Here is a 27,402-nt window from a genome sequence, read left to right as displayed (position 1 = left end):
ACTGTAAATAAAACAGGTAACACTGAAAACTATTCTGTAATACACTGTAAAAAAAAACAGGTAACACTGAAAACTATTCTGTAATACACTTTAAAAAAAACAGGTAACACTGAAAACTATTCTGTAATACACTGTAAAAAAACTGGTAACACTGAAAACTATTCTGTAATACACTGTAAAAAAACTGGTAACACTGAAAACTATTCTGTAATACACTGTAAAAAAACTGGTAACACTGAAAACTATTCTGTAAAACACTGTAAAAAAACAGGTAACACTGAAAACTATTCTGTAATACACTGTAAAAAAACAGGTAACACTGAAAACTATTCTGTAAAACACTGTAAAAAAACAGGTAACACTGAAAACTATTCTGTAAAACACTATAAAAAAACTGGTAACACTGAAAACTATTCTGTAAAACACTGTAAAAAAACAGGTAACACTGAAAACTATTCTGTAATACACTGTAAAAAAAAACAGGTAACACTGAAAACTATTCTGTAAAACACTGTAAAAAAAAACTGCTAACACACCGACACAAGGAACACCTCGTAGGCCAAAAGGGTATCGTTTTTTTCAACAACTGGTTACTCCTTTTTGCTAATCTCTCTTGATCTCAATCTCTCTCTTTTTCCTCCCATCTCCATCTCTCTATCCCTTCCCTCTCTTTCCAGGGGAGGTGGAGAAGCCGTGTGTTCTGTCCTTGGTTGATGACACGGAGCATGAGGAGGAGGAGGAGCTGAGGCTGGTGTTGGGGTCGCCCCGCAGTGAGTCTCCGTTCGGAGCGTCCATCGGGAAACAGAACGAGACTCTGGTCAAGATCAAGGACGAGGCAGACAGTAAGACTGACTGACTCATAGATGGAATCATTTCATCTGTAGAAAATAGAAGTTGCTCACTCTATAATAGTCCCAGATACATATTGCATTACTTCCCTTATTTTCTCAAGTTCATAATCTGCTAGTCTGCATCTTGTTCATTTGTTTTGGGGTGTGTGTCTTCAGCTCATTCTACTCTGTGTGTCTGTTTGTAACATTGCTGAGTTCACACTGGTCCATGTCTGACTCCCATCCATGTTATCCCCAGAGGCCATCATCAAGTTTGGGGAGACTAAGTTCAGTGTGAGTGAGCCTAGCGGGGCAGGCCAGGTGTCCATGGTGAAGATCCCAGTGCTGAGGGTAGGAGACACCTCCAAGGTCTCTGTGGTCCGCGTCCACACCAAGGACGGATCAGCCACCTCCGGAGAGGACTACCATCCTGTATCTGAAGGTGAGAAATGTTACAACATCTCACACATCAACATCTCACAACCTCTCACATCAATAAGGCCATGTGTTTTTCCTGACAGTGTGATCTGATTAGGATCCTGACCCTATGGAAATAATCCTCTTGATAAGGTAACTCGGTATCTGCCGTGTTTAGATGTTTCCTGTCTAACTTAGAGCCGTGTTGCTGTTGTTTAACCCAGACATTGAGTTCAAGGAGGGTGACACAGAGCACTACGTCGAGGTGGAGATCTTGTATGATGGAGTCAGAGAGATGAGAGAAGCCTTCACTGTCCACCTGAAACCTGATGAGAACATGGTGGCTGAGACGCAGGTGAGGACTGGAACAATATCATCTCATAGACTCAGCAATATGACGTTGACACAAGTAGCAGGATGAACGGAGAATATTGCAGATAAGCGGGTACGCTTCACTTACCTTCAACGTGAAAGCTGAGGGACAAGAACAAGAGAGAAGTTTTGTTGTTGCGTTAGTTGGCCCGATAATGCTGTTTACATCGTGTATCACTACCTTTAACAACACTTTTATGTTTGATCTGTTTATTTTCTGTCCGTCCCCAGATGAGTAAGGCCATTATCTACATAGAGGAGACCAACAGCATGGCGGACGTCACCTTCCCCTCCGTCCCCCAGGTGTTCTCCTTACTGCAGTATGACGACACCTCCAGGGCCAGAAACACCCCCTTGGTGGCAGGCTACCCCGTCGTCTGTGTCACGGTACGGAGAATGGTTTATCAGGGACTTTTAACCTCCCAGTCCAGAGGTTCGTCCCAAATGCCACCCTATTCTCAGTTTAGTGCACTACATTTGGCCAGAGTCCCTGTCACGATCGTCTTGCGGAGAGAGAGAGAGGACCAAGGCGCAGCGTGTGAAAAATACATCTTCTCTTTATTAGAAGAAGAACAACGAAACAAAACAACAAACAGACGAACGTGAAGCTATCAAAGACTAAGTGCAAACATGCAACGTAGACACAGACAATTACCCACAAAACCCCAATGCCTATGACTACCTTACATATGGCTCTCAATCAGAGACAATGAACCACAGCTGCCTCTAATTGAGAACCAATCTAGGCAGCCATAGACATAACTAGACAATTACACTAGACACTACAAAAACACATACATTCCCCATGTCACACCCTGACCTAACTAAAAAACATAAAGAAAACAAAGAATACTAAGGCCAGGGCGTGACAGTCCCATAGGGAAGTGCACTATATAGGGAATAGGATGCCATTTAGGACGAAGGCCAAGGCATCATTGTATTCACTGTCTGGTCTTAATTTACTTTAAAAAGTAAGTTGTTTCTTTGGTTTATGATTATATCAATTAGGATTCAATTAGGATTCAATTAGGATTTAATTTGATATTGAAGCACAGGTGAGTGATATTGATGAACAATGCACATTTTCCCTTGGACTATATCACAGTATATTTTGCCTCATTCCCAAACACTGTCTCCTCTCTCCTCCCTCCCTCTCTCACTCCCTCCTCCCTCTCTCCTCCCTCCCTCTCTCCCTCCCTCAGGCTTGTAACCCTAAGTACCCTGACTACGACAAGACTGGCTCCATCTGCATCAGCGAGCACATCAATGACACGCTGACACGCTATCGATGGTTGATCAGCGCTCCAACCAGCCTGGACGGGGTCACCAGCTCCATGAGAGAGGTGGACTTTGATACCTTCTTCTCCTCCTCCAAGATCATCACCTTGGACTCTGTTTATTTCCAGGTAGAGAACACATTATCAGTGAACTGAGTGGGAATTTGGACTGGCTCAGTCAAAGAGTTGAACCTCTGAAAAGACCTAAAGTGAATGATTGAGTTGACTGTATTGATGTGATTGAGTTGACTGTATTGATGTGATTGAGTTGACTGTATTGATGTGATTGAGTTGACTGTATTGATGTGATTGAGTTGACTGTATTGATGTGATTGAGTTGACTGTATTGATGTGATTGAGTTGACTGTATTGATGTGATTGAGTTGACTGTATTGATGTGATTGAGTTGACTGTACTGATGTGATTGAGTTGACTGTATTGATGTGATTGAGTTGACTGTATTGATGTGATTGAGTTGACTGTATTGATGTGATTGAGTTGACTGTATTGATGTGATTGAGTTGACTGTATTGATGTGATTGAGTTGACTGTATTGATGTGATTGAGTTGACTGTATTGATGTGATTGAGTTGACTGTATTGATGTGATTGAGTTGACTGTATTGATGTGATTGAGTTGACTGTATTGATGTGATTGAGTTGACTGTATTGATGTGATTGAGTTGACTGTATTGATGTGATTGAGTTGACTGTACTGATGTGATTGAGTTGACTGTATTGATGTGATTGAGTTGACTGTATTGATGTGATTGAGTTGACTGTATAGATGTGAGATGCCCACCACTACTAAGTGAATGATCCAGTTGACTGTATTGATATGAGATGCCCACCACTACTAAGTGAATGATCCAGTTGACTGTATTGATATCAGATGCCCACCACTACTAAGTGAATGATCCAGTTGACTGTATTGATTTGAGATGTGTGTCTCTCCCTCCAGGCTGGCTCTAGGGTGCAATGTGCAGCCCGGGCTGTGAACTCTAACGGAGACGATGGCCTGGAACTCAGCAGCTCCATAGTCTCCATCAGTATAGAGAAGGGTATGTGCCAGCCTCGTGTGGTGGGTACAGTGGGCGCTGAGCCCTTCTCTGCCAAGCTACGCTACACTGGAGCAGAGGACCCAGACCACCCCAACCTCATCAAGATCACTGTCACCATGCCACACATAGACGGTGAAGAACACAGAGACTTCTAGTTTCTCTCTCTTTCTCTTTCTCTCTTGCTCTATTTCTGACACTCTTTCTCTCTCTCTGTCGTTCTTTCTCACTCTCTATCTCCCACCCCTGCCTTTCTCTCTCCTAACCCTTTGTCTCCCCTCTCTCCTCTCCCAGGCATGCTCCCCGTGGTCTCCACCCGTCCTCTGTCTAACTTTGAGCTGACGTTGAGTCCTGATGGTACTCGTGTGGGGAACCACCGCTGTTCTAACCTGCTGGACTTCACCGAGGTCAAGACCCGCCACGGCTTCATCACAGATGCCACCAAGAACCCTGAGGTGATCGGGGAGACCTCTCCCTACCAGTACAGTGCCCACCTGAGGGGATCCAGCATACTTCGCTTCTACAGGAACCTCAACCTAGAGGCTTGTCTATGGGAGTTCACTAGTTACTATGACATGTCTGAGCTACTGTCAGACTGTGGAGGGACCATCGGTACAGACGGACAGGTGAGAGAACAGTGTGTGTGTGTGTGTGTGTGTGTGTGTGTGTGTGTGTGTGTGTGTGTGTGTGTGTGTGTGTGTGTGTGTGTGTGTGTGTGTGTGTGTGTGTGTGTGTGTGTGTGTGTGTGTGTGTGTGTGTGTGTGTGTGTGCGCACCTGTGGGGGCACTATCAGAACAGACAGACAGGTGAGCTGCTCCACCCCACAATCCCACCAGACCACTGACCAATTGCAAAATAAGTATGGGGAGAGGTGTCATGATGATTTCTTGGGAAGAGATGTCATGATGATTTCTTGGGAAGAGATGTCATGATGATTTCTTGGGAAGAGATGTCATGATGATTTCTTGGGAAAAGATGTCATTATGATTTCTTGGGAAAAGATGTCAGGATTTACTTGCTCAGTATTTGACCTCCAGTTCTTTCCTGTCAGTTCTTGTAATTTTCCTATTCACGACAGAATCCTTTACAGCCACATCTCTGTTAGCTACCCCTCTCAGACGTTGTTCTTCTAAAGCCCATCTTAACCTCACCACTAATAACTAACCAAACACAGGGCTTTATGGATTCCCACAACTCATCACGAGGCCTGCTATTTCTCTTGGCAAAATGGCTTCTCCAACATTCACAGCACCATTATTAAAACCTTCTGCCCTTTTCTGTGCTGTGCCCTTTAAACAGCTGCTGCTGTGTTGAGGGAGGGACCGCTTTTACAGGTCTTAAACTCTCCCTTTAACTCTCTCCCTACTTCTCTCTCCCTCCCTACTTCCCTCCCTCTCCCTCCCTCCCTCTCTCCATCTCTCCCTCCCTCTCTCTCTCTCTCTCTCTCTCTCTCTCTCTCTCTCTCTCTCTCTCTCTCTCTCTCTCTCTCTCTCTCTCTCTCTCTCTCTCTCTCTCTCTCTCTCTCTCTCTCTCTCTCTCTCTCTCTCTCTCTCTCTCTCTCTCTCTCTCTCTCTCTCCCTGAGTGGAGATCTCAAACCCTGGTCACATGGTTCAGTGCTCCTGTCATGTAGATTTCCCTTGGAAACCACCAGTCACTTCAGTGTAGTTAAACCCCAGTCAGTATATTAGTTCACTAGCACTTAATTAAGCGGGCTGCGGTCATAAAGAGATGCCTGCAGAGAGAAGAGATGCCTGCAGAAAGAATAGATGCCTGCAGAGAGAAGAGCTGTCTGCAGAGAGAGAGAGAGCAAAGGTCTTGGTATGGTTAAGGTCTCCTCACGCTAGACACACACACACACACACACACACACACACACACACACACACACACACACACACACACACACACACACACACACACACACACACACACACACACACACACACACACACACACACACACACACACACACACACACAGGAGCTAAGGACATGTTGTGGTAAAGGTCTCCTCATGCTACAGATCCTCCCTGCTGTAGATCATCAACTAGAAGCCTCCTAGCAGTGTGTGTGTGCGCGTGTGTCTGCGTGTGCACGTGCGTGTGCGCGTGTAAAGGAAAGAAATCAACAGTGCATGTAGAAGTTATGAGAGGCTAACTACTAACCCAATTTAAGCATATTGTATGGTTTAAAAGACACCAACTCCATGGAATATCAATACATTCTATATAAAGTGAAATTCCATTTTGCAAGATAAATGATACTGTAAATGGATATTGCATGCAAACATGGATGAGTTAAGATACATAGGAAGTATAAGATAAGAATATTTTATGGAGGCGGTGATCATCATTCTCTTCTAAAGTAAACTTCCTCCACACTTTATGACTTTCCTTCTGACAGGTTGTAATCCAGCGTTAGCCCATTTGTTTACGTTGAAACTGAAATAAGTTAATATTCTGACCAGACAGAGCTTTGTGGGAGAGGTCAGAGTTGATCAGCACTTGATAATCCTGAATGTCAGGGTCTGCCTTAGTACTGTGTACCAGCACTTGGTCAATGTCTCTCCTATCTGCAGGTTTGACGTTCTGTTGCTAGTCGCTGGCAGCCATGTGACAACAGACTGAGGTGCTTTAAGTATCACTGGCCCAAATGACACACTATTCCCTTTGTTTTGTAATGCATTTGACCAGGGCCCATAGGGAATAAGTTGCCATTTGATACATAGCCAGAGACTGAGGTGCATTAAGCTTCACTGTGTTGTTTTAAGTAAGATCCATAACTAAGAGAGAGAATGAGACCCCGCCAGGTAAAACAGACATGTCTCTATTCACCCAGAAACCCTATACCCCTACTGCAGGGTCTGCCTGTGTCACATCCATATGAGCTGTCCTACAGGTGAGTTGTACTGTAAGCTTCAATCAGTGTGGTCAGGAAGAACAAACAGAAACTCAATAGCTCTTGTCTAGAGGAACATTATTTGTGCCCCTGTGTTTTCTCTGACCTGAGAAGCCCTTAAGGGTCTGACCGACCGACTGGGAGGCTGGGGGGCTGAGTGGAGAGGTTGAGGAGTACAGAGAGACAGAGTCCGACCAAGCTTGGGGCCCCAGACTGGCCTCTCACCGTGCTGGGACTGACTCTGTCTCTCTGTGTCTGTGTGTCATGGTGAGAGGCTTTGTCCCCAGCTTATCAGACCACAGGAATCCATTAGGTCTCAGCAGGCAGTGCCAGGGTCATACAGCAAATCATCTGCCTCAGCTCTCTCTGGGTTCTACCAGTTCTCTGAGATTGATCTCTCTCTCCTCTTTCCTTCTCTCTCTCCTTTCTCTCTCTCTCTCTCGCTTTTCTCCTCTTCTTTCTCTCTCGCCCCCCCCCTCTCTCTCGCCCAGGGCATAGGCAGGTCCCATCATGAAGGGAGAGCTAGTGCAGACAGGTACCCCTCTCATAGGTCACCGGATGGAGCAGATACCATTCAAATCCCTCTACTTTCTCTCTCCTCCTTCCTTCTCTCTCTCCTTTCTCTCTCGCTCTCTCTCTCTATCTTTCTCCCTACCTTTCTATCTCTTTCGCTCTCTCTTTTTCTCTTTCTCTCTGGTTCTTTTTCTTGCTGTAGTCTAGCTGTTGTTTAAGGGTTCCAAGTACAATAGAACAAATCAACCGCCTGGATTGTTATGTCTGGATAGCATGATTAACTTCAGAATGGGAGGGCTTTATCCTCATTGTTGACAAATCAATAATTGAATAACACAAGCAAACATTCACCAGTTGTAAATGGAATGGTTTGCTATTGTTGCTATATATCTGGATTCAACTGTGTTGAAAAGATACCATCTCTCTGAAATGTGGCCAGTGTAAATGTCAGAGTCAATGTAAACCCTTTTGAATGCATAAGAGCTCCAGTAGTACTAGTACAGCCCATACAGTACAGCACTGTGTATCTACACTGAGTGTACAAAACATTAGGAACACATTCCTAATATTGAGTTGCACCCCCTTTTGCCCTTACGAACAGCCTCAATTCGTCAGGGCATGGACTACATGGTGTCGAAAGGGATGCTGGCACATGTTGACTCCAGTGCCTCCCACAGTTGTGTCAAGTTGGCTGGATGCCCTTTGGGTGGTGAACCATTTTTGAAACACACGGTAAACTGTTGAGCTTGAAAAGCCCAGCAGCGTTGCAGTTCTTGACACAAAACGGTGCGCCTGGCACCTGCTACCATACCCGGTTCAAATGCACTTAAATATTTTGTCTTACCCATTTACCATCTGAATGGCACACATACACAATCCATGTCTCACTTGTCTAAAGGCTTAAAAATCCTTCTTTAGCCTGTCTCCTCCCCTTCATCCACACTGATTGAAGAGGATTTAATAAGTGACATCAATAAGGGATCATAGCTTTCACCTGGATTTACCTGGTCAGTCTATGTCATGGAAAGAGCAGGTGTTTTTAATGTTTTGTACNGGATGCTGGTCCATCTTGACTCCAGTGCTTCCCACAGTTGTGTCAAGTTGTGCTTTGTGTGGTGATCCATTCTTGATACAGATGGGGGAAATGATGAGCTTGGAAAGCCCAGCAGCGTTGCAGTTCTTGACACAAACCGGTGTCAAACCGCCTGGCACCTACTACCATACCCGGTTCAAATGCACTTAAATATTTTGTCTTACCCATTTACCATCTGAATGGCACACATACACAATCCATGTCTCACTTGTCTAAAGGCTTAAAAATCCTTCTTTAGCCTGTCTCCTCCCCTTCATCCACACTGATTGAAGAGGATTTAATAAGTGACATCAATAAGGGATCATAGCTTTCACCTGGATTTACCTGGTCAGTCTATGTCATGGAAAGAGCAGGTGTTTTTAATGTTTTGTACACTCAGTGTATATTTAAACCATTGCTACCCATCCTGGATCCGGGAGCATCCTCATCAAAAAAGCTGACTAGCATAGCTTAGCCTAACGCGACAGGGATATCATATAATATAATTTTCATGAAATCACAAGTCCAATACAGCAAATGAAAGATAAACATCTTGTGAATCCAGCCATCATTTCCGATTTTTAAAATGTTTTACAGCGAAAACACAATATGTATTTCTATTAGCTAACCACAATAGCAAAAGACTCAACCGCATATTTTCACAATTTTTTTACCGCATAGGTAGCTATCACAAAACCGACCAAATAGAGATATAATTAGTCACTAACCAAGAAACAACTTCATCAGATGACAGTCTTATAACATGTTATACAATAAATCTATGTTTTGTTCGAAAATGTGCATATTTGAGGTATAAATCATAGTTTTACATTGCAGCTACCATCAAAAATATCACCAAAGCAGCCAGCCAATAATTACAGAGAGCAACGTGAAATACCTAAATACTCATCATAAAACATTTATGAAAAATACATGGTGTACAGCAAATGAAAGATAAACATCTTGTGAATCCAGCCAATATTTCCGATTTTTTAAAGTGTTTTACAGCGAAAACACAATATAGCATTATATTAGCTTACCACAATAGCCAAACACACAACCGCATTCATTCACCGCAAAGGTAGCGATCGCAAAAAAACAGCAAAAGATATAAAATTAATCACTAACCTTGACCAACTTCATCAGATGACAGTCCTATAACATCAGGTTATACAATACACTTATGTTTTGTTCGAAAATGTGCATATTTTGAGCTGCAAACCGTGGTTATACATTGTGAATATGTAGCATCGATTCACCAGAATCTCCGGAGATATTTTGGACAGTCACCTAATCTAATCAAAGAACTCATCATAAACTTTACTAAAAAATACATGTTGGACAGCAAATGAAAGATACACTAGTTCTTAATGCAATCGCCGTGTTAGATTTTTTAAAATAACTTTACCATAACAAACAGCTTACGTTATAGTGAGACAGCGCCCGCAAAAAGGAAGGAAAATAGGACTAAACTTTTTCCACAGAAATACGAAATAACATCATAAATGGTTCTTCCTTTTGCTGAGCTTCCATCAGAATCTTGTACAAGGAGTCCTTTGTCCAGAATAAATTGTTGTTTGGTTTTAGAATGTCCTCTTCTCCTGTCAAATTAGCAACCTTAGCTAGCCAAGTGGCGCGAAGATGTCCATCTTCACCTAACGCAGAGAACGGAAAACTCCAAAACTCTCGATAAACGTTGAATAATCTGATAAAACTATATTGAAAAAACATACTTTACGATGATATTATCACATGTATCAAATAAAATCAAAGCCGGAGATATTAGCCGTCTATACCGAACGCTTTTCAGAAGCCAATGCTGATGTCCTTCCCGCGCCTTGGTAGACAAAGGAAATTGTGGTCACGTCATTCGAAGAGCTCTTGTTTGACCTCAGATCAAGGTAGACACCCCATTCCACCTCCCACTGCCTGTTGACATCTAGTGGAAGGCGGATGAAGTGCATGTATATCCATAGATTTCAAGCAATTGAATAGGAAGGCCCTGGAACAGAGCCTCGATTTCAGATTTTTCACTTCCTGTCAGGAAGTTTGCTGCAAAATGAGTTCTGTTTTACTCACAGATATAATTCAAACGGTTTTAGAAACTTGAGAGTGGTTTCTATCTAATAGTAATAATAATATGCATATTGTACGATCTAGAATAGAGTACGAGGAGGTTTAATTTGGGCAAGATTTTTTACAAAGTGGAAACAGCGCCCCCATATTGACAAGAGTGGTATGATGCTGTCTGATAGTAAAACTCATTGATCACGCTATATGCACTTCAGCACTACGTAAGCCACCGTAATACCCTCTATATGTCACCTGCTATATTTATTACATACATAATCACATGAATCTATAGAATATAGATACAGACCAAGCCATAATCATATATTAAGTTATGAGTGGGTCTGACTACTGTTCCCATGAGGTATTTGCAAGCTCCATACAGATAGGCAGCTTGTGAATGTTTAGTATAGGCCTATATGTTAACTAGTACTAAGGACCTTTTGTAAACACCCTGCTTGTTGGATGTTTAAGTGTGTGGATGCTTAAATGCATTTAGCAAAGTTTGATGTAATGTATGTACTTCTATCAGTCTCTATTTCTCTCTCTTTCTCTTTTTATTTCACTATCTCTCTATCTCTCTCTCTTTCTCTCTTTCTCTCTTTCTCTCTCCCTCTCTCTCTCTCTCTCTTTCTCTCTCTCTTTCTCTCTCTCTCTCTCTCTCTCTCTCTCTCTCTCTCTCTCTCTCTCTCTCTCTCCTCTCTCTCTCTCTCTTCTCTCTCTCTCTCTCTCTCTCTCTCTCTCTCTCTCTCTCTCTCTCTCTCTCTCTCTCTCTCTCTCTCTCTTTCTCTCTTTCTCTCTCTCTCTCTCTCTCCCTCTCTATCTTTCTCTCTCTATATATATATATTTCTCTCTCTCTCTCTTTCTCTCTCTCTTTCTCCCTTTCTCTCTTTCTCCCTTTCTCTCTTTCTCCCTTTCTCTCTTTCTCCCTTTCTCTCTTTCCATTCAATTCAATTTAAGGGCTTTATTGGCACGGTAAACATATGTTTACATTGACAAAGCAAGTGAAATAGATAATAAACAAAAGTGAAATAAACAATAAAAAATGAACAGTAAACATTACACTCACAAAGTTCCCCCCCAAAAAACATTTCAAATGTTATATTATGTCTATATACAGTGTTGTAATTATGTACAAATAGTTAAAGTAAATAAAAAATAAATAAACATAAATATAGGTTCTATTTACAATGGTGTTTGTTCTTCACTGGTTGCCCTTTTCTTGTGGCAACAGATCAAAAATCTTGCTGCTGTGATGGCACACTGTGGTACTGTCTTTCACCCAATGGATATGGGAGTTGATCAAAATTGGATTTATTTTCGAATTCTTTGTGAGTCTGTGTAATCTGAGGGAAATATGTTTTGCAGGAGGTTTGGAAGTGCAGCTCTGTTTTTTTGTAAATTCTTTCCAATGTGTCAAGTAATTCTCTTTTTGTTTTCTCATGATTTGGTTGGGTTTAATTGTGTTGCTGTCCTGGGGCTCTGTGGGGCCTGTATGTGAACAGAGCCCCAGGACCAGCTTGCTTAGGGGGTTCTTCTCCAGGTTAATTTCTCTGTAGGTGATGGCTTTGTTATGGAAGGTTTGGGAATCGCTTCCTTTTAGGTGGTTGTAGAATTTAACGGCTCATTTCTAGATTTTGATAATTAGTGGGTATCGGCCTAATTCCGCTCTGTATTCATTATTTGGTGTTTTACGTTGTACACTGAGGATATTTTTGCAGAATCCTGCATGCAAAGTCTCAATTTGGTGTTTGTCCCATTTTGTGAATTCTTGGTTGGTGAGCAGACCCCAGACCTCACAATCATAAAGGGCAATGGGTTCTATAACTGATTCAAGTATCTTTAGCCAGATCTTAATTGGTATGTTGAATTTTATGTTCCTTTTGATGGCATACAAGGCCCTTCTTGCCTCTCAGATCGTTCACGGCTTTGTGGAAGTTAGCTGTGGCGCTGATGTTTAGGCCGAAGTATGTATAGTTTTTTGTGTGCTCTAGGGTAACGGTGTCTAGATGGAATTTGTATTTGTGGTCCTGGCAACTGGACGTTTTTTGGAACACCATTTTTTTTGTCTTACTGAGATTTACTGTCAGGGTCCAGGTCTGACAGAATCTATGCAGAATATGTAGGTGCTGCTATAGGCTCTCTCTCTCTCTCTCTCTCTCTCTCTCTCTCTCTCTCTCTCTCTCTCTCTCTCTCTCTCTCTCTCTCTCTCTCTCTCTCTCACTCTCTCTTTCTCTTTCTCTTTCTCTTTCTCTTTCTCTTTCTCTTTCTTTCTCTTTTTCTCTCGCTCTCTCTCTCTATTTTTCTCTCTATTTCTCTCACTATTTTGTTTTCCTCTCTCTATTTATCTCTCTTTATTTCTCATTTTTTTCCTGTCCCTCTGTAGCTTGAACCTACTATTGCTAGTTTTCTGTGCTACTGTAAAGTTACTGTAAAGTTTAATGATGTTTAAATGCATGTTAAATCCAGCTTGATTTGATGTATGTCTCTCTCTAGGTGTTGAATCTGGTCCAGTCCTATGTGACCCTCCGGGTGCCCCTCCACGTCTCCTATGTGTTCCACTCCCCGGTGGGGGCAGGGGGCTGGCAGCATTTTGACCTGCAGTCTGAGCTACGACTCACCTTCGTATACGACACTGCCATCTTGTGGCGGGACGGCATCGGCAGCCCTCCTGAGGCTGAGCTACAAGGCAAGTCTCACATCAAATTAAATATATTCAAAAGTCATTTCAGTCTTCACAGAATGAGGCAAAAACAAACAAATACAACACTGGCTAGTGTGCTTCGAGCATAGATTATATGGTTATGTTATTTCTTCTACAGCAATGAATGAGGATGTGTTAGTTTGGTGTGACAGTGAGACCTACGGGGTGCATTCTGTAGGTGGCCTTTACTGCACCTTTCACAGTGGGTGGGCTATACTAGTAGGGATGTGTTAGGTCAGTGTGACAGGGAGACTGACCGGCTGTATTCTGTAGGAGCCCTGTACCCCACCAGTATGCGTATCAACGAACAGGGTCGTCTGGTGGTCAACTTCAGAACAGAGGCTCGATTCAGAGGACTGTTTGTCATATCACACTCTGGTATGTTCACATTATCTACTCTTTTCATACAGTACATCCATGGGCTTAAACTAGTAACCCACCATATGTATCAATTGTCTCAGAGTGGGAGTGCTGATCTAGTATCAGGTAATCTAGTATCAAGTAATCTAGTATCAGGTAATCTAGTATCAGGTAATCTAGTATCAGGTAATCTAGTATCACGTAATCTAGTATCAGGTAATCTAGTATCAGGTAATCTAGTATCAGGTAATCTTAAACATTGTGATTTAAAACTGATCCTAAGTCAGCACTCCTACTCTGACACACTTAAATCTGTACATATTCCCCTTCAGTTCTCTATTAGCCTAGCCTTACCTGTGTCTGTACCCAGCGTCCTCTCTGTCGTCCATGGTGATGTGTGCGGACCACCCTGGGGTGACCTTTAACCTCAGCCTGGTGAGGAGCGAGCCCACCTACAACCAGCCCATGCAGCAGTGGACCTTCACATCAGACTTCGCTGTGAGGACAGCATCTTCTTTTCTTTTATCTTTAAAACTGTGTTATCAATATATTCTTATTTTCTCATCTGGTTTCTCTGTGTCTTTAGTGTAAAGACTAAAGAGTAGCATATGCCAATTACAGAATTTCTTTCTTAAGTCGTAGTGTGTTATCAGCACTAGTGTAAAATAACTCAAAGTAAAAACATCATTTTTATTCTAAATTACCTGATGAAATAAAGTTTCAACCCGAAGTAAATAACTGTGTCTTATGCCCCCTCTCTCTCCCAGGTGCGTGACTACTCAGGTACATACACAGTGAAGCTGCTGCCCTGTACCTCTCCCCCCAGTCTGGAGTACTCCCTGCCTCCTGTCTGTAACCCCAGAGAACCTGTCACCTTCGACCTGGACATACGCTTCCAGCAGGTCAGATCATCCTGGGATTAACATTACTACAATCTTAGGAAAAAAAGGTGCTATCTTCTAGAACCTTAAAGGGTTCTTTGGCTGTCCCCATACGAGAACCCTTTTTGGTTGCAGGTAGAACCATTTTGGGTTCCATGTAGAACCCTCTGTAGATCTGTGTTCTACATGGAACTCAAAAGGGTTCTACCTGGAACCAAAAATGGTTCTACCTGAAACCAAAAAGTGTTCTCCTATGGGGACAGCCGAAGAACCCTTTTGGAACCCTTTTTTTCTAAGAGTGTACATCAATATCATGTCTGTGAGATGACAATCTTTGAGTTCACACAGAGATGTACTGTAGTGGGAAACAGCTTAGGAGGTGTAGGCTGATGGTAACACTGTGATTGGTCTGTTCTCTGATGGTAACTGAATGGTATGTGTTGTCCTATACTAAGATGGTAAAACGTTGCACTGTGTGTGTCCTATCCCAGGTGAGTGACCCGGTTGCGGCTGAGTTCAGTCTGAACACTCAGATGTTGCTGCTGTCTAAAAGAACTCTGTGGCTGTCTGATGGATCCATGGGCTTCGGACAGGAGAGCGACACAGCCTTCTCACAAGGTACTGTAACGCTACAAACCAACACAGCCTTCTCACACACACCACCTTCTCATGGGTCCTGATCAGAAGTAGTGCACTACATAGGGAATAGGGTGCTATTTGGGATGGAGGTAGCCCCATTGACTATCTGTTTCATTCATTCATTCATTACTGTATTAACTCACAGCTGATCTCCTCCCAGGGGATATGATCTATGGCAGAGTGATGGTGGATCCAGTCCAGAACCTGGGAGATTCCTTTATCTGTAACATAGAGAAGGTGTTCCTGTGCACCGGCGCGGATGGATACGTGCCCAAGTACAACCCCAACAACAATGAGTATGGCTGTCTGGCTGATGCTCCCTCGCTGCTCTACAGATTCAAGATCATCGTAAGTACAGTACTGTACAGTACAGGGCCCATAGTGCTCTGGTCAAAAGTAGTGCATTATGTGGGGATCATCTGGGATGCAGACAAGGATGTAGTACAGGGTAAATTCACATAAATACCCTATACACCTTGACATGGTCCAATGTTGGTACAGTGTTTACTAGTGTTTCCCTCTTCTCCCCCTCCAGGATAAGGCCCAGCCAGAGACCCAGGCCAGGTCGTTTGGTAACGTGGGGTTCAGGGCTCTGCTGGCTGTAGACGACCCTCAGGCCCTGGCCCTGGTCAGACAGCCTGGATCTGACGGCTTCAGCATGGACTCTACAGCACTGTTCCAGGTAGATCTCCCTGACCATACGCAGCATAACACAACACACATCCTGCTTATTTACACTACACTGTTTATTGATGACAATTCCTGTTATCTTTGAATCTTGACGTATTCTTTCTGCCAGTGGTTCTATAGCAAGCGTGAAAAGAATAGTGGAGAAAAACCATCCCTGTCTAATTCCTATTTCTAACACTCTCTTTCACTGCTTTAACTTGTAAATGATTCATATACACCCATTGATTCTTGACGAATATCACTTATAAATGCCTCATGAGAGTCATTACTCTCATTTGAGAGTCATTACATTTCTCCAGGCCCATAACATAGGCAGGTGTCGCGTTGTTATTGTTTCAATGAAAGACTCTAGCTTTAATGATCAGCAGTAGGACCAGAAATTGTTCCTTTCATTGTCAAGTAAACTACCCAGCCCTTATGACCAACCCTGTTCCTCTGGTGTCCAGGTGTCAGCAGGGAGAGAGTGGTTCATCCACACCATCTACACGGTCCGCTCAAGAGAGAACGCCAACAGGGGCATCGGGAAGAGAAGTCTGGAGTACCACACACTCATCCAGCACAGCAGTATGGCTGCAGGAGGCCACTCCCTGACCCAACACAGCAGTATGGCTGCAGGAGGCCACTCCCTGACCCAACACAGCAGCATGGACAGAGAAACCCAGCGTCAAACTATGGCTGCAGGACGACTGTCACTGTCCCAGTCCCAATCTCGCTCCAGGCGGTCAGCAAACGGGGTGCCAGACCTAACAGAGGACATCGGCCTGGACAACAACCGTGGCACCAACATTCTCCATATCTCCCTGGACCTCAGCCGCCAGCGCCGCACCAGCCCTGACCGGGAGGTCCTCACTCGGGGTGTGGTGCCCAGGGAGCTGAACCATCCTGTGGAGAGCGAGGACGGCCTGGTCTTGATCATAGGGATCCTGGTGGGCCTCCTCCTCACCATCCTCATCATCATCGTCATAGTGCTAACCGTACGGTCCAGACAGGAAAAGAAGAAGATGGAGGTTCCCACGGCAACGTCATGCTCCACTGAGCCCATGATGACATCAGGGTTCACTAGCGGTGGCTTGGACAGCTCAGAGGTCTGATAGACAGACAGACTTCGACATGACCCCTGAGACAGACAGACTGACTGACAGATAGACATTCACCACAGAAAAATAAATGCTGACAGATATATATTTTTTTTTTTTATGTGCCTATTTTTTTTATTTTTACATTGGGACATAAAGAGAGGGAGGAGACAACTGAAACAACACAATCAACAATGAGAGTTTAGTTCCATACAAAAACCTACTTGAAATATTGCAGCTCTTCTGCTCTGCTGTAGGGGAGACCATAGAGGTAAAACAATCTATCTATATGGGGAGACAGCCCCAACTAGGGAAGTACCTGTAACCTGTTCTGTTTAAGGCACTTGCCCACGTTTATTATTGCTTTGTTTTATGATGTCACACTTGATCCCAAAAATGTTTATGATTTGTCCAAAGGTGCTAAAGCAGCAGATGCCTCTGTCCTGTAAGATGGATGGTGGTCCAGTGAGTTGGTAAAAGACCATGTAGCAGGGCTATTCAGCTCCAGGCCTGTAGGGCAGCAACACTGCTGGTTGTCTTTTCTACCTTGTAGTTAATTGATTGATGTTACTGATTGGCTAGAGAGTCCCACAATGTAATCAGTTCCTGATTAGAAGGAAAGAATGAAAGCCAGAAGTGTTTCTACCTTCCAGGCCCAGAGTCGAATACCGGTATTCCTGGTATTCAGGATTCAGTATGAACGCAAAATTGTCATAGAACTGTCATAGTTGTTAATGTGTATGTTTGTTATCCCGTGTCAAGCCACTGTCAATAGTCTGCTAACACTGGGAATATGTCCTACTGTAATGTCCTACTATAATGTCCTACTGTAATGTCCTATTGTAGCGCTCTGTCAGACCTGAGTTCAAACACTGTTTGAAATCTTTCAAATATGTTTGCTTTAGCCTGCCTGGAGTGCCCAGTGGGACTTTTCTATTGGTTCCATGACAACAGGCAAGCTCAATTGATCACAGCGTAAGTATTTTACAGGATTTAAAATAGTATTTGAACCCAGGTGTGCTCTCTGTACTGAAGTATGGAGACTGATTCATGTTGAAGTTCAACAGGTGCCTAAGAATCCACTGGATGTTATACTGTAACATGCATCCCAAATGGTACCCGATTCCCTATTTTGCACTGTAAGTAGTGCACTATTTAGGGAATAGGGTGTAATTTGAGACAAGTGCTTAGATTGTTTCTATCACATGGCTATTCTATGTGATGTATAGGACCCCTACAGTAGGTGCTAAAGAAACACTTTCTATTTGTTTTGTTTTGTATGTATTAATGTTTATTATTTGTGCCTGCCTTTGATTTTATAATTGTTTAAACTTGTATAATACTATGTAAAGCAGGTTTGGGTGAAATTGTGGGGGAAATGTGTCAAATCTACTGTAGGTAATTCAGACTTTTTCTATCCAGAGTTCCAAGTTTATCACACATTGTTTTTCGGATAATTGTTCTCTCAATAGTCTCAAAATCATGGTTGTAGTGACTGTCTATGGGTCCGTCCCAAATGGCACACTACTCCCTATTTAGTGCACTACTTTTGTTCAGCGTCCATAAGGAATTAGGGTTCCATATAGGGAATAGGGTGCCATTTTGGACACATCCTATATCAGTGTGGTCCTGTATATGAATATATACAGTACAGCACTGAATTGAATGATCTAATGAGAAAAGGTAGTGTATATCCAGTAGGGAAGAGTGTGGTAAGTTGACCCATTTTTTTACATTCAGCATCACTCCATCAAGGGAAATATAGTATTCTTTCTCACAAAGATATCTATACTGAACAAAAATATAAACACAACATACAACAATTTTAACAATTTTAATGAGTTACAGTTCATATAAGGAAATTCATCAGTTCATGAAATGAATTCATTAGGCCCTAATCTATGGATTTCACAACACTGGGCAGGGGCGCAGCCGTGGGTGGACCTGGGAGGGCATAATTCCACCAACTTGGGAGCCAGGCCCACCCACTGGGGAGCCAGGCCCAGCCAATCAGAATGAGTTTTCCCCACAAAAGGGCTTTAAAGACAAAAATACTCCTCATTTTCATCAGCTGTCCAGGTGGCTGGTCTCAGACAATCCCGCAGGTGAAAAAGCCAGATGTGGAGGTCCTAGGCTGGCGTGGTAACACATGGTCTGTTGTGAGGCTGGTTGGACATCCTGCCAAATTCTCTAAAATGACATTGGAGGCGCCTTATGGTAGAGAAATTAACATTCAATTCTCTGGCAACAGCTCTGGTAGACATTCCTGCAGTCAGCATGCCAATTGCACCCTCCATCAAAACTTGAGACATCTGTGGCATTGTGTTGTGTGAAAAAACTGCACGTTTTAGAGTGGCCTTTTATTGTCCCCAGCACTGTGTAATAATCATGCCGTTTAATCAGCTTCTTGATATGCCACACCTGTCAGGTGGATGGATTATCTTGTCAAAGGAGAAATGCTCACTAACAGCGATGTAAACTATTTGTGCACAAAATGTGAGAGAAATAAGCTTTTTGTGCGTATGGAAAATTTCTGGGATCTTTTATTTCAGCTCATAAAACATGGGACCAACAATTTACATGTTGCGTTTATATTTTTGTTCAGTATACATATATTTCAGGATGTTGTGTATCCCTGGAAGTAATCAGAATTCATGTAAACATTCCAGTTTTGAAAAACATAGCTTGTCCAAAACAAAGTGGTATCTTGGCACAACTTACCCCTACAAATTTCTGCACTGAAAGAAATATTACCACTACCTTTTTAAAACCATGCAAAATCTTTATTTCCCAAATCGCAGAGGAAATGCCTTGCATTAGGCCTGGGAAGAAAACATTTCAATTTGCTCAACTTGCCATTGTCTCAACCATTTACTCAACTTAACCTATGGAAAACATTTAGACTTTATTAGCCCACACAGCTACGTACAAGGATGCACTTTCACGCTAGGTTTAGGACCTCATATTAAAGCTTATAGACACCCCAACTGATGTATAGAAAAATCTTTAATTATCTACTTTGGTTTAGTTACAACCATCATGAAACCTCTTAACTCGTAACACAATAAATTAATTTGACTTGGTGAAAATCTGTTTTTTGGAATTTACTTGCTTACCACTTTTTCCATGTGGTTTCTTCCTTCACAGACTCCATGAAATGATGATCTCTTCCCAAATATTTGGTCAAATTATTCATTTTGTGTATGGTTTCCTAGAGACAAGGGTGGCTCAACTTACCATACTCTCCCCTAGTGAGTTGATTTTAAAGACAGCTGGTCTGCAATGTACAGTTTATAGCTGCTCTGGATGGATCCACTAGGCACAAACAGCATAGATAGTCTGTTCTATGTACTGTACTTCTATGTTCTGTGTCTGTATCTGTTCAGCATGGTCAGGGATTTCTTTGGTCAGTGATTCTATAGGATGTTGACTAGCTTAGTGGTAAGAACTCATAGCTATGTCTATGTCTGCGTCCCAAAAGGCACCATGCCATTCTGGGCACACTCTATTTCTCTACAGGGCTACAAGGTGACTGATCTGTACTAAATGTTCTCCAAAGGTTTTACATTATATTTTGTATCGTATTATAAAAACATTCTTAATGATCCATGAAGATAAGTGTGTCCCAAATGGCACCCTATTCCCTTTATTGTTCACTACTTTTATAGTGCACTACTCTTGACCAGGGGGGCCCTCGTCAAAAGTATTGTGCGATATTGAGAATTGGGCACAATTTGGGACTGCAGAATATGTTTTATCACAATGCAGTTAACGGGAAACCAACTTTGACCTACTACAATCTAAGTCACGGATTGTAGAGATATTATCATTACAACATTACAGAAATATGTATTTATTTTATCACATATTCCATAGGGATTGCCAATAATGAAGATCTAATATTTGTTTCCCTCCACAGACAATGTTCTATTTAGCCACAAACCCCATAAAATATGTTACAGACATGGTTGCCACGTTTACACTGAAATGATGCATAAAGGAAATGTATAGACCTGGTATAGACCTGGTATAGACCATCACCTTGTCAATGGATGTCCCAGTCATAATACAAAGATAACATACAATGACCTCCATACTGTATCGATAGATGCTGAATACATATACCCACTGCTTTATAAACTTCAGATGTGGATATTGTTTGCTGTTTTATTTTTTTAAACATAAATGCTATGCAACTTACAATATCATACCACTAAAGTAGTATTGAATACCAATATTTCTTTATATTTTAATATGCTTATTTTTTGCTGATTTTATATCTAGATTTTAAATCATGTTATTACCATCACCTTTATGATTTCAGGATTTTGTTGAATGCATTTAATGCCTGTGTGAGTGTATACACACACACACACACACACACACACACACACACACACACACACACACACACACACACACACACACACACACACACACACACACACACACACACACACACATACATATCTATACACAAAGAAACATGTACAGTACAAGTCAAAAGTTTGGACACAACTACTCATTCCTGGGTTTTTCTTTATTTTTACTATTTTCTACTTTGTAGAATAAGACATCAGACTATGAAATAACACATATGGAATCATGTAGTAACCAAAAAAGTGTTTAACAAATCTGGAAAATTTCAACAACTTTGAAAGTTTCTTCAAGTTCAGTCGCAAAAACCATCAAGCGTTATGATGAAACTGGCTCTCATGAGGACCGCCACAGGAATGGAAGACCCAGAGTTACCTCTGCTGCAGAGGATAAGCTCATTAGAGTTACCCCTCAAACATTGCAGCCCAAATAAATGCTTCACAGAGTTCAAGTAACAGACACATCTCAACATCAACTGTTCAGAGGAGACTGCATATCTCAGGCATAGTGAGAATATAATTTGTTTTTCTACAGGACAATGTCCCAACACACCCCTAGGCTGTGTAAGGGCTATTTGACCAGGAAGGAGAGTGATGGAGTGCTGCATCAGAGGACCTGGCCTCCACAATCACCCGACCTCAACCCATTTAAGATGGTTTGGGATGAGTTGGACCTCAAAGTGAAGGAATAGCAACCAACAAGTGCTCAGCATATGTGGGGACTCCTTCAAAACTGTTGGAAAAGCATACCAGGTGAAGCTGGTTGAGAGAATGCCAAGTGTGCAAAGCTGTCATCAAGGCAAAGGGTGGCTACTTTGAAGAATCTCAAATATAAAATATATTTTGATTTGTTTAACACTTTTTTGGTTACTACATGATTCCATATGTGTTATTTCATAGTGATGATGTCTTCACTATTATTCTACAATGTAGAAAATAGTAAAAATAAAGAAAAACTCTTGAATGAGTAGGTTTATCCAAACTTTTGACTGGTACTGTATATATTCACACATATGTATTGCAAATAAATATACCGTTTGGATGTTTTGGGAATTTTCAATGTTAAAGGCATATGTGCTGTAAGTATTTGTAACATAGACCTAAAGCACAAAGTGGTCTGCAAATAAAGTGTTTTCAAGAAAATCAGACTGCTGTCTTGTTTGAAAACCAGATGTTGTGTATGTATTTGGGCTTTTTGGGAAAGGCTACTTCCCAAATGGAACCTTATTCCCTACATAGGGCACTACTTTTGACCAGAGCCCCTGTATATCACACTACTTCAGACCAGGGCCCATAGGGCTCTGATCAAACATAGTTTACTTTGTAGGGAATAGGAATCCATTTGGGACACAGCCAAAATCTTGTTTCTGGGAAAACACGTGATTTATTTCATAACGTTCCTTCTCCAATGCCAAGGCTAGAGTCAGAGAAGCAGAGAGGAGGAGAGTTAGGTGGGCTAGAGGAGGTGTTGATGCTGAGTGCATCCCAAATGGCACCCTATTCCCTAATGGCCCTGGTTAAAAGTAGTGCACTATGTAAGGAATAGGGTGCAATTTGAGATCCTGCACCCTGTTCTCTGTGAGCTGCAGCTGCACTCACAAACTGGAACATCACAGACATAGCTGCTTTACAGATAACTTCGACAGTATTTTTATTTTTATTTTGGGGTTTAGACAAGAAAAGAAGACTTTTGTTCCAGTGGCATGATACAGATCAGACGGTAAAGCAGAAAGATGAGGAATACACTGCTTCTGATCATGGCTGCACTGACTGCAGTTAGTGAGCAGAACCCAATGTGAGTTATGTTCTACCCATGCTAATTCTTTGTAGATATATTTTACTTGCATCTTTGGTAATTTTCTGTCATGTTGCGTTCTCAAATATTACTACAGTGTGTGTGTGTGTTTGTGTGTGTGTGTGTGTGTGTGTGTGTGTGTGTGTGTGTGTGTGTGTGTGTGTGTGTGTGTGTGTGTGTGTGTGTGTGTGTGTGTGTGTGTGTCAGTGGCGGTTGGTGACTTTTAAGATGAGGGAGGACAATATTTTTTTAATGAGCATGGCCTTATTTCTATTACATCATATTGGATGACTGTCATTCATATTCCATTCACCCAGTTCAATGTCATATCGATAGATTTAGGCAACTGCATGATACTCAAATTTCCCCTATACCCATCATGAGGTTTCTACAACTGAGTCTATGAATGAAATTTTACAACGTAGGTGCACACAGGTCGAGAGAAATTTGAGCAATCAAGGTGACAGACACGGATACATTCAATACTGCCTTGCACAATCTTGCCTGCATCTAGCTGATCTAGGGAGTAATCATTAGTCCAAGAGTTGCAAACAACAGTTTCTATTGGACAAATACAGGTATGTTTATCCCTGTTTCCTTCTATTTGCTTCCGTTTAAGAAACGTTTTTCAACAAAATCGGCAGAGTGAATACACCCCTGATCACACACAAACACAGTTCACTTTCATAGCAGCCACATAAATCCGCATGATCCCTTTGATCGTTGGATAATTCCTTCTCGCATCTACACGCTCTCCTCTCACCATTTTCATTCGCTTGTGGACAACACAACACGTCAGCTGTCTGTGACCAGGCGATAAAACCTTTCCAAGCCAAACCTTCATATCATAGCTGCTAACCGCTATGCACAGCCTACATCGTTGTCACCATTTTAGCTAACGTCAAGTCAACATAGCTACTAGAACTAGTGCATTAGTAAACCCGCTACAATCATGCAGTACAACGTACAGTGTAAACCAAAATTAACTTGACTTAACAAAACTGTTCAACCATTTTCTTACTCTCTCTTTAAGTCAACTAGTCACCATATTGTTTTCTCTGCAGTGCTAGCTAGCTGTAGCTTATGTTTTCACTACTAGATTAATAATTATCTGATCCTTTGACTGGGTGGACAACATGTCAGTTCATAATGCAAGAGCTCAGATAGGTTGGAGGACGTCCTCTGGAAGTATTCATAATTACTGTGTAAGTATATGGAAAGGGGTGAGAACCAAGAGCCTCCTAGGTTTTGTATTGAAGTCAGTGTGTCACACCCTGATCTGTTTCACCTGTCTTTGTGATTGTCTCCACCTGCCTCCAGGTGTCGCCCATCTTCCTCATTATCCCATGTGTATTTATACCTGTGTTCTCGGTTTGTCTGTTGCCAGTTCGTTTTGTTCGTAAAACCTGCCAGGGTTTGTTTCCCTGCTCCTGCCTTTCCCTGCTCCTGCCTGTTTCCCTGCTCCTGCCTGTTTCCCTGCTCCTGCCTGTTTGTCAACGTCGTGTGTATAGGTGGCAGGGAAGTCAGGCGCAGGAGAGTTAAACGAAGTGTAAATGGAGACTTTTAATAAATGTCCACATAACATGCTCCAAACACGAGAATATACATACATCAAACAAACATGGGTACGAGGACCCGTCGCGCACCTATACACCAAGAATCAACACTTGACATAAAACAATCTCTGACAAACACATGAGGGGAAACAGAGGGTTAAATACACAACAGGTAATGAATGGGATTGACAACAGGTGTGTGGGAAGACAAGACAAAACCAATGGAAAATGAAAAATGGATCGATGATGGCTAGAAGGCCGGTGACGTCGACCGCCGAACACCGCCCGGACAAGGAGAGGCAACGACTTCGGCAGAAGTCGTGACATTACCCCCCCCCTGACGTGCGGCTCCAGCAGCGCGTCGACACCGGCCTCGGGGACGACCCGGAGGGCGAGGTGCAGGGCGATCCGGGTGGAGGCGGTGGAATTCTTTTAACAAGGAAGGATCTAAAACGTCCTCCACCGGAACCCAGCATCTCTCCTCCGGCCCGTACCCCTCCCAGTCCACGAGGTACTGAAGGCCCCTCGCCCGACGTCTCGAATCCAAAATGGATCGAACAGAGTACGCCGGGACCCCCTCGATGTCTAGAGGAGGCGGAGGAACTTCACGCACTTCAGCCTCCTGGAGCGGGCCAGCCACCACCGGCCTGAGGAGAGACACATGGAACGAGGGGTTAATACGGTAATTAGTGGGCAGTTGTAACCTATAACATACCTCGTTCACTCTCCTCAGGACTTTAAACGGCCCCACAAACCGCGGATCCAGCTTCCGGCAGAGCAGGCGGAGGGGCAGGTTTGGGGTCGAGAGCCAGACCCTGTCCCCTGGTGCGAACACCGGGGCCTCACTGCGGCGACGATCTGCGCCAATTTTCTGGCGCCTTATGGCACGCTGAAGGTGGACGTGGGCTGCCTCCCAGGTTTCCTCAGCGTGCCGAAACCAATTGTCCACCGCAGGAGCTTCGGTCTGACTCTGATGCCAAGGAGCCAGAACCGGCTGATACCCTAATACACATTGAAAAGGGGTAAGGTTAGTGGAGGAGTGACGTAGCGAGTTCTGGGCCATCTCTGCCCAGGGCACGAACTTCGCCCACTCCCCCGGCCGGTCCTGGCAATAGGACCGCAGAAACCTGCCCACATCCTGGTTAACTCTCTCCACCTGCCCATTACTCTCGGGGTGAAAACCTGAGGTAAGACTAACCAAGATCCCCAGACGTTCCATGAACGCCTTCCAGACCCTTGACGTGAACTGGGGACCCCGATCAGACACTATATCCACAGGCACCCCATAGTGCCGGAAAACATGTGTAAACAGGGCCTCTGCAGTTTGTAAGGCCGTAGGGAGACCGGGCAAAGGGAGGAGACGACAGGACTTAGAGAACCGATCCACAACGACCAGGATCGTGGTGTAACCCTGTGAAGGTGGAAGATCAGTCAAAAAATCCACTGACAGGTGCGACCACGGCCGTTGAGGAACGGGTAAAGGTAGAAGCTTACCTCTAGGCAGGTGTCTAGGAGCCTTGCACTGGGCGCACACCGAACAGGAGGAAACATAAATCCTCATGTCCTTAGCTAAACTGGGCCACCAGTACCTCCCATCAACACAGCGCATCTTCCGACCTATCCCAGGATGACCAGAGGAGGGTGATGTGTGAGCCCAATAAATCAATCGGTCACGGACAGCAGACGGAACGTACAGACGACCAGCTGGACACTCAGGAGGAGAGGGCTCTGCACGTGACGCCTGCTCAATGTCCGCGTCCAGCTCCCACACTACTGGCGCCACCAAACACGACTCTGGGAGTATGGGAGTGGGATCCATGAGCCGCTCCTCTGTGTCATACAGCCGAGACAATGCGTCTGCCTTGACGTTCTGGGAGCCTGGTCTGTAAGTAAGTGTAAACACAAAACGAGTGAAAAACATGGCCCACCTTGCCTGGCGAGGATTTAGTCTCTTCGCCTGCCGGATGTACTCCAGATTGCGGTGGTCAGTCCAGATGAGAAAAGGGTGATTAGCCCCCTCAAGCCAATGTCTCCACACCTTCAAGGCTCTTACGACAGCTAACAGCTCTCGGTCCCCCACATCATAGTTTCGCTCCGCCGGGCTGAGCTTCTTCGAAAAGAAAGCACAGGGGCGAAGCTTCAGTGGCACACCCGAACGCTGAGAGAGCACTGCTCCTATCCCAGCTTCGGATGTGTCCACCTCTACTATGAATGGCAAAGAGGGATCCGGATGAGCCAACACAGGCGCCGAGGTAAACAGAGCCTTCAGTTGTCCAAAAGCCCTATTCGCCTCGGCCGACCACTGCAAGCGCACCGGTCCCCCCTTTAGCAGTGAGGTAATGGGAGCTGCAACCTGACCAAAACCCCGGATAAATCTCCGGTAGTAATTGGCAAACCCTAAAAAACGCTGCACCTCCTTTACCGTGGTTGGAGTCGGCTAATTACGCACGGCTGTAATGCGGTCGCTCTCCATTTCCACTCCTGAAGTGGAAATCTGATGCCCTAGGAAGGAGATGGATTGTTGGAAGAACAAGCATTTCTCAGCCTTAACATATAGATCATGCTCCAACAGGCGACCAAGCACCCTGCGCACCAGGGACACATGCTCGGCGCGTGTAGCGGAGTATATCAAAATATCATCGATATACACCACTACACCCTGCCCGTGCAGGTCCCTGAAGATCTCATCTACAAATGATTGGAAGACTGATGGAGAATTCATCAACCCATATGGCATGACCAGGTACTCATAATGACCTGAGGTGGTGCTAAATGCCGTCTTCCACTCATCACCCTTCCTAATACGCACCAGATTGTAC

The 27,402-nt window shown here is 43.5% G+C and overlaps 2 protein-coding genes across 2 annotated transcripts in view; both read left to right on the top strand.

Moving 5' to 3' along the window:
• LOC129822231 (FRAS1-related extracellular matrix protein 2-like) overlaps positions 1-22,375 on the top strand; it is a 125,559-nt gene extending 103,184 nt beyond the window's left edge. The window contains exons 12-26 of the mRNA XM_055880329.1: positions 678-842; positions 1,090-1,272; positions 1,472-1,602; positions 1,851-2,006; positions 2,822-3,025; positions 3,857-4,088; positions 4,248-4,579; positions 13,003-13,195; positions 13,484-13,588; positions 13,941-14,068; positions 14,338-14,472; positions 14,943-15,069; positions 15,251-15,438; positions 15,626-15,772; positions 16,227-22,375. Of these exons, the coding sequence (XP_055736304.1) occupies positions 678-842; positions 1,090-1,272; positions 1,472-1,602; positions 1,851-2,006; positions 2,822-3,025; positions 3,857-4,088; positions 4,248-4,579; positions 13,003-13,195; positions 13,484-13,588; positions 13,941-14,068; positions 14,338-14,472; positions 14,943-15,069; positions 15,251-15,438; positions 15,626-15,772; positions 16,227-16,871 (3,071 nt within the window). The 3' untranslated portion in view covers positions 16,872-22,375. The remainder of the gene's footprint in view (positions 1-677; positions 843-1,089; positions 1,273-1,471; positions 1,603-1,850; positions 2,007-2,821; positions 3,026-3,856; positions 4,089-4,247; positions 4,580-13,002; positions 13,196-13,483; positions 13,589-13,940; positions 14,069-14,337; positions 14,473-14,942; positions 15,070-15,250; positions 15,439-15,625; positions 15,773-16,226) is intronic.
• Positions 22,376-22,729: 354 nt separating this feature from the next.
• The window catches only part of LOC129822228 (complement C4-like), a 37,629-nt gene continuing 32,956 nt past the window's right edge, over positions 22,730-27,402 (top strand). Inside the window, exon 1 of the mRNA XM_055880322.1 lies at positions 22,730-23,027. Coding sequence (XP_055736297.1) covers positions 22,966-23,027 — 62 coding nt within the window. The 5' untranslated portion in view covers positions 22,730-22,965. The remainder of the gene's footprint in view (positions 23,028-27,402) is intronic.

The sequence above is a fragment of the Salvelinus fontinalis genome, chromosome 24 (genome assembly GCF_029448725.1).
Source record: "Salvelinus fontinalis isolate EN_2023a chromosome 24, ASM2944872v1, whole genome shotgun sequence".
Classification (NCBI taxonomy): Eukaryota; Metazoa; Chordata; class Actinopteri; order Salmoniformes; family Salmonidae; genus Salvelinus; species Salvelinus fontinalis.
Note: the sequence above shows the minus strand (reverse complement) of the source record. Positions and strands in the feature narration are given on the sequence as shown.